Here is a 7334-nt window from a genome sequence, read left to right on the forward strand (position 1 = left end):
AAAATATAATTTATAATGTATAATTATATAAAAAAAACTTGATTGCAAGCCTTTTAAATAATTTCTAGAGTACAAATCCCGCTTGTATACATTTTCTACCTACAATTTTTCCCAATCACACTCCCTTATAACCCAATACACTATTTCTAGAGCTCTCTATGATATAAGATTAAGACAAACGGTAAATACCTTATCGAAAACATAAAAAAAAAAAAATATTGTTTACAGTTTGTAAGGATAAAAATGTATCCTGCATACAAGGGAGGCCGGTAAAATGTTTTTAGAATAAATTTTCAACAATATGTACACAAAACAAATACTTTTAACAAGACAGAAAAAAAAAATAATAATAATAATTGAAAAAAAAAACAGCAATAATTTATAATAAACAACTACATATATAAAAAAAAAAAAATAAAAAGAAATAGATGAAAAATTCTATAAATACTGAACGATCTTATAAGAGTGACTTTTGTATGTTAAAAGTTTCAATAAGTATTTGACCAACGTTCAAAAAAAAAAAAAAAAAAATTCACTAGTTCAAAACATTGTATAATATTAATATAATTTATATACAGAAAATAGCCTAATGTCAAAAAGAAAAATATGAAGAATAAAGTCAGTTTATCATTTATAGTAAATCAATTAATTGTTAAGCAATATTTTACAGAATCACTTACATATTTTTATTTTGTTCACGTATGACTGAAACACGAACTGGCACTTATTGATATTGATCCAGCTAAGTCTTGGTAGCTGAATTGTGGGAAATATGGTTGTGACTGTTCCATTTCTTCTGCAATGCTGTTGAGGTGATGCGATGATAAGTCGGGTGGAGTAAGTTCAACAGATTCTCCAGTAAATTCTGAGTCAAAATAGCGCGTGTCTGTGTCTGATGATACTTGAGGTTGGAATGGAGGAGGAATCTAGCATAAATTATGTTGTTTTTTTAGTTAAAATATAATCAAAAATTAGATTTACATTATTTCAATGATAGTTAGTAATGATAATTTGTATTACCTTTTTTTTGTTCCAAATCCAACCAATTAATACTACTAAAGAAAACATGGCTCATGATTTCTTGGGCATCATCAGGACCACCACCCAATCGTTTTTTGGGATCTTTGATTAAAAGACCAGTTAGCAAACTTTTTGCAGCAGCAGAAAGACCTCTCGGAAATCGTACCTAAAAAGTAGGTAAAGATATTTAATATGACAAAAATTACTTAAGTAAGGATTAACTAACAGATTCCATCAAAATGAGAGTGAACAATTTGTCATGATCTTTATTATAAAATGGTAATCTTCCACACATCATTTCATACATGACTACTCCTATTCCCCACCAATCAACAGCCCGTCCATAATCTAAATCTTCTAACACTTCTGGAGCTAAGTATTCAGGTGTGCCACAGAATGTTTTGGTTGTTGATCCATAGGTAATATCTTCTTTGCACAATCCAAAGTCAGCAATTTTAATGTGACCATCCTTATCTAGTAGTAAATTTTCAAGCTAAAAAAATGATCAAATATTTAGTATAAAAGTCAAAAATTAGAATTTTATTGTTAAATAAAAATAATTACTTTTAAATCTCTATAAATGATTCCTTGGGAATGTAAATAACCCAAAGCAGAAATAATTTCAGCTCCATAAAAACGAGTCCTATCTTCTGTGAAAACGCGTTCTCTGGATAAATGGAAGAATAGTTCTCCGCCATTTACATATTCCATGACAAAACATAATCTATCTGCAGTTTGAAATGAGTATTTCAATGACTATAAAATAAATAAAATTAAACAATAAATAAAGTAAAATAGTATATAAATTTGAAATAAAATTCAGCAAATTAAAAATTACAATTAGAAAAGGATGACTAGTAGTGCGGAGAACCCTGTTTTCAGTTAGTGTATGAGCAACTTCATCTTTTTGGATGATGACTTCTTTTTTAAGAATTTTGATAGCATATAAATGACCTGTTGCCTTTTCTCGGCATAAAATTACTTTCCCAAATGTACCTTTTCCAAGTACTTTGAGAAATTCAAAATTCTCAAGAGTCTAAAAAAAAAATATTGGTGAATAACACTATATAGATATTATATAATTCTTATATAACATACCACTTTTCGTTTTCCTGTGGATTTACTTGAAGAAGTTCCTTGAACGGAAAATTTAGCACTGAAGTCATCTGAACTGGGTCCCGACATTGTGCTTGACATGCTAGTCGTATGAGTTATTTCCATTTCAACTTCATCAACATCAGACAAACGTTCTGATACACCTTTAATAGCAGTCATCCATTCTTCTCTAAAAATATGAATTTTTGTATTATTTCAATTGATAATCATAATATATGAAGATTTATAAAACTGCTATATAACTTAAAGTCATTATACATTTATAAATATTGTTAACAAAACAATATTTTTAAGAGGTTAACACTAATTAGTTTTCCATTTAAGTTCAATTATCTATTATTTAATAAATAATAATTATAAAATAAATTTGAAATAAATATAGACATAGATTAATTTAACACAATAGTCTACATATTAACTTCAATTTAAAACTTATTTTTAATGATTTGATAAATTCAATTGATCAACCTATTTATGTTAATTATAGCACAATATAATTATTATGTTTACGTGTTGAATTATTAATTTCTTAGATACCTATTAAATATTGAATAACTTAATAATTCAAGTTGTTTACTTATATTTACTATTTTTTGTACCAATAATAAATATATTTATTTTAAATTCTTAAGCTAATATATCATAGTAATAACAAGAAGTGATTTAGGAATATGAAAGGCTACAACTATTGAATGATCCCTTTTTATTACACAAAGATACCTGGATTGTTTTCTGAAAAGGTTTCAGTTAAAATGTGTAGGGCAATAATATATAAGAACTAGGTACTCATAAAATGTATATTTCACATTTTATTTTCTCATTTAACTAATAATTCAATGTATAAAGATTGTCTACCTTGAATACATATGTGTGCAGTACTGTAAATAATGTAAAATAAGAATACAATAATAAAATACTAAAATTAATTTTTTTAATAGATAATTATATATTAAGTTAAAAAAATAAAAATAATATTAACAATGTTTTATAGATGTATTTATAGTAGCTTGAATCACTTATTCTCTGTGTTTGCTAACAGAATGACCTCTACAATTGTTAGTACTCATTTTGGATAACAAATTATGTACTTTGAAACTATTTTTTACTTAATAGATTTGTAGGTAGGTAATAAAAATAAGACATTTTATATGCTTCATAATATGACAAATAGGGTCATTATATGATAAAAACTACCCAATATTTTCACCTGACCTTTACAGTAAGTTGATGATAGTTGGTACATATTATAAGCACACAAAAATTAAGATTTTCAAGTTCAATACATGATATCATAATTAGCGAACTAGAAAAATAAAAAGTAATTCAACAAAATATTAATGTTTACCTAAATAAGCAAAACATACTATTAGATACTTAATTATTTGTAAATATAATAAATAAACTGAATACTCAATATCTTAATATTAACATCTAATAAGAAATTATGAAATACAAATTTTAAGATATGCGAACTAACAGATATAATCCGTTCAATTTAATACTTTTAATTATAACAGTATTTAATTTGAATAATGAATATTATCATTATAATAATTTAATGAAACATTAATGGAACAAAACATTTCAAAATTATATTTTTGTAATCTTAATTGAGTGAATGATGAGTTTGCTTTAGAATTTAAAAACAGTATTTCATACTAAATTACATTTGGACCAAAATAACAATTTTATTTTAATAGTCATAGGTTAATGTTTAACCTCTAGCTTATCACTTATTTATTTATGAGTAAACATATGACTTAAGTCTTAATTGGAATTTTAATTAAAACATTTTCATAAACTATAAAATATTATTTTTTCAATATGTCGATATTATTGTTTATTATTTAGAAATTATAAATATAGTAACACTGAAGTTCTAATGAAACAATTTTTTAATTTATATAAATATTAAATTAATTTTATAATAACTGCATAATTCTAGAACTTTAAAAAAAAAAAATAAGTTGGCATATGAGTTTGGCATACACAAATTTATTAAAATTTGGATTATTTCATTAGTTTTAAAATTGATTTACTTATATTAGTGTTTATAATAATTGCTTTAATATTTTACCTTTTTAAGAACAGTGTCTAAACATATTATAAAGAATATTAAAGTAGCCTGTATAAATATACAACTCTTTTTGGATTATAGAATTTAAGTAATTTATAATTTTATTTTTATTTTCAATCTGATTTCTAATTCTTAAAAAAATCCTTCAAACAAAAAGAAAACAAAATTCTAGGAGAAAATTGCAGAATTAGCTACTAATTTTGTATATAGAATTATACGAGGTTTATATCTTTAATGGTAAATTTGGATTTACATATAACAGTAAACGTGATAAAATAACTAATATCATACAATGTAGGCACCATCTTAAAATAAAAATATTATATTTGTACTTGGTAGATGAATTCAAAACATAAATAGTAAAACTCAGATGTAAAATGGATTTACTTAAGTTAATAAATGTAAATCTATTAAATATAATAAGTAAAACTTTTACTTTTAAATATTAAATTGCTACATTTTACATTTAAGTATTTATCTTTATAAAAACAAAATTCTTAAATAGCAATACAATTTTGTTAAAAATGTAGACTAAAAAATATCATTAAAAAAAATTGTAATCTTATTGATATATGTAAAGATGGATATTTGATAATAATTAAAAACAGCAATGTTTATAAATTAATACTAACCTTTCTTTATCAGAAGACACATGAAATGTTCGTTCAATAACAGTGGTCCACTGTAATCCTCGAATTGTGAATGTGTATGGTTTAGGACGATCAACACTCATTATTTGACATCTCTTTACAGTGAAATTGTTAAGAGGTTCAGTCATTGGACCTTCAGGTTTGTTTCTATAGCCCATGAGTGAGCCATCAGCAAACAGTATAAAATACCTAGACCTCCAGTTTTTAATGTGTTCACCTAAGATGCATTAAAATTTTGTAGAAGTTTTAAAACAGTAATGAAGTATAGGAAATAGCAGCAACAAAGTATAGAAGTGTTAGCTCTAAGTTCTAACTATAATAACACTAACCTCGTTTAAACAGCCATCCCTCTTTAACAATCGATGACTGGCTGGATGACAGTGGTAACGGGTTGCAAATGGACTGTAGTACATCAGCCATGGTTACACAATCAAAGGTCAACAGTGGCAGAAGAGTATTCGGTTTTGTCAGATCATCTAAAACCATTCATAAAATATGCACAAATAAGTCGCATAAAAACAAAAAAATCAGCAATCACAGATCATAAAATTAATATGAGAAAATGACTTTTGGGTGTAGTGAATATTTTTTGAGATAAAATTGTCGTCGACAGTTTTTGTTCAAGGGGGGGGGGGATACTACGAAAACGAAGGAAGTGTAACAGGAGCCTGTTGGGCATTTATTAAACCACAAGGGAAAAATACCTGATAATATTGTCGTCGTAGTGCTACAGGATCAAAATTTGAGCAGAATGAACGGGGCGCTATGGCTATTGTACGTCGCAGAAAGCATGATCGAAGCGTGTCTCGAGTTCCAGAGTCATGGTCGTGTACTATAATATTATCGTCGTAGTATCATATTCGCGCACGCGTGTGCAATGTGTGTTGGTGTGCATGTGTGCGCTCGTACAACGAGAGTTCGATTGGGATAGGCTCGACAACGACGGCGGCATCGGGGTTCGAAGAAAACGACAATGTGATTGTGATCGCAGGGGCCAGGGACACGCATCAATATTCAGTCATTGTAGGGGGACGGTAAATTAAATGAAAATCGAATATTAAGTAACATGCCAGGAGACAGTTTTTCAGCAGCGAAATTTTACAAAAGGTTGCGATCAGTGACGGATGGTGTGCCTGACGGGGCGAGTGATATAACACGCGTTTCTGAATCAAATTCGAAAATCCGCGTTCGTGCCGTGCGGCAATGATAAATATACGAGTTTCAATGTGATGCGACGGTGGCTGATGTAATCGCTGATGGTTCGAGCGCGCGCGCGCGTCTAATAAGATTCGTCTCCCGCCAGACGAAATTACATTAATAATATAATACATACGTGTTCTTGTTAAATGTCTTACTTTTATGATATTTCTAGTTACTGATTCGAAACACGCGCTCGGGGACTGCCAATGTTGGAATTCCTTAGACGTTGGTCTCACGTCGTCAACACCATTGCCATATTGTTAGCGATCCGTTATTTTTCTTATAACGTTATGTTTTATTATTTATTTATTTTTGTTATTATTATTAACGCACTGGGTTTGTTGTTGTTTTTTTATCGCCATTCAGTAATCGGTAGCGGACGTAGACTAGGGCGGCGGCGGCGAACGATCTACACTCTACACACTCGCACACACTCGCATACACGCAGCGCGCGCTGAGGGAGGATTGAACTTTACAGTGTCGCCGGACGCCGTTTCTTTCTCACCGACGGCGAGCGCACCGCGCACGCACTGACCGGCAACAGCTGTCTCGTACAGAACGCCATACACGACCATCGTTTGAATACGATTATTGGTTGACGATTTTCAACGAAAAAAGCGAACGAATGAAAAACAAAATTCCCTTGTTTTTTCGTGAATGTAAACAATCTGAACTCTATTAATAACAAAAACAATAAATATGGGAATTTGCTTGTGTCATTTTTGTAAAAATAAAAACCACTCCAAAGCATATATTCGTTTCAATGAATCAATTATTAGCTATCGCTAATCCCAATAACTTTTAGGCAAAGTAATATACTTAAAAATTAATTTATAATATTTATATTAATTTATTTAATATTGATATTGTTATATTTTTGAAAAAAATTTACAGTGGTAATTTTTATAATTCACAGTTATTTTTTTTTTTTAAATATCAATTACATTAATGTATATAATTATTATATTATGTAGTATTGTAGTATGCAGTAGCTATTAAATATTTAACGCGAGCACTTACAATAATTAATATTCCATACTTGAGACTTCTGAAGTACTCATATCCTCTATAGATAGTATTTTTCTGAAAATTTTCATTTTTTCACTATCATTCTTCGAATAGTCTACTATTTAGTATTTTAGAATATTTGTTAGTGATAAGTGCATTAAAAATATAATGTTTGTAATCATTAAAACTTGAAAACTTAAAATAAAAATTGATAAATATTTCATATTAATAGGTACATAAAATAGGTTTTTAAAACATAAACT

At 28.2% G+C, this 7334-nt stretch overlaps 1 protein-coding gene across 2 annotated transcripts; it reads right to left on the reverse strand.

The window, feature by feature from the left end:
• Positions 1-623: 623 nt before the first annotated feature.
• Positions 624-6473, reverse strand: LOC112601649 (RAC serine/threonine-protein kinase). 2 transcript variants are annotated; one of them, XM_025349368.1, is made up of 9 exons: positions 6219-6473; positions 5193-5339; positions 4846-5080; positions 2119-2305; positions 1859-2056; positions 1585-1776; positions 1247-1513; positions 1024-1186; positions 624-928 (listed from the first exon to the last, which is right to left on the reverse strand). In XM_025349368.1, exons 2-9 carry the CDS (start codon positions 5281-5283, stop codon positions 696-698), a joined length of 1566 nt encoding a protein of 521 aa, XP_025205153.1. In that variant the 5' UTR covers positions 5284-5339; positions 6219-6473; the 3' UTR covers positions 624-695. The 2 variants fall into 2 exon arrangements, with proteins under 2 accessions (XP_025205153.1, XP_025205154.1); XM_025349369.1 differs by lacking the exon at positions 6219-6473 and adding an exon at positions 5568-6158.
• Between the last annotated feature and the right edge of the window lie 861 nt (positions 6474-7334).

Source organism: Melanaphis sacchari, unplaced genomic scaffold, assembly GCF_002803265.2.
Source record: "Melanaphis sacchari strain LSU unplaced genomic scaffold, SCAv2.0 Contig7_pilon_pilon, whole genome shotgun sequence".
Classification (NCBI taxonomy): Eukaryota; Metazoa; Arthropoda; class Insecta; order Hemiptera; family Aphididae; genus Melanaphis; species Melanaphis sacchari.

What these genes read in the sequence shown, in the direction of transcription:
- LOC112601649 (XM_025349368.1), bottom strand. Translation starts at nt 5,283, where the DNA reads ATGGCTGATGTACTACAGTCCATTTGCAACCCGTTACCACTGTCATCC. An exon ending in CCACAGGAAAACGAAAAGTG is followed by an intron (nt 2,057 to 2,118) that starts GTATGTTATATA and finishes TTTTTTTTTTAG; the next exon opens with ACTCTTGAGAATTTTGAATT. An exon ending in CTAGTCATCCTTTTCTAATT is followed by an intron (nt 1,777 to 1,858) that starts GTAATTTTTAAT and finishes TTTATTTTATAG; the next exon opens with TCATTGAAATACTCATTTCA.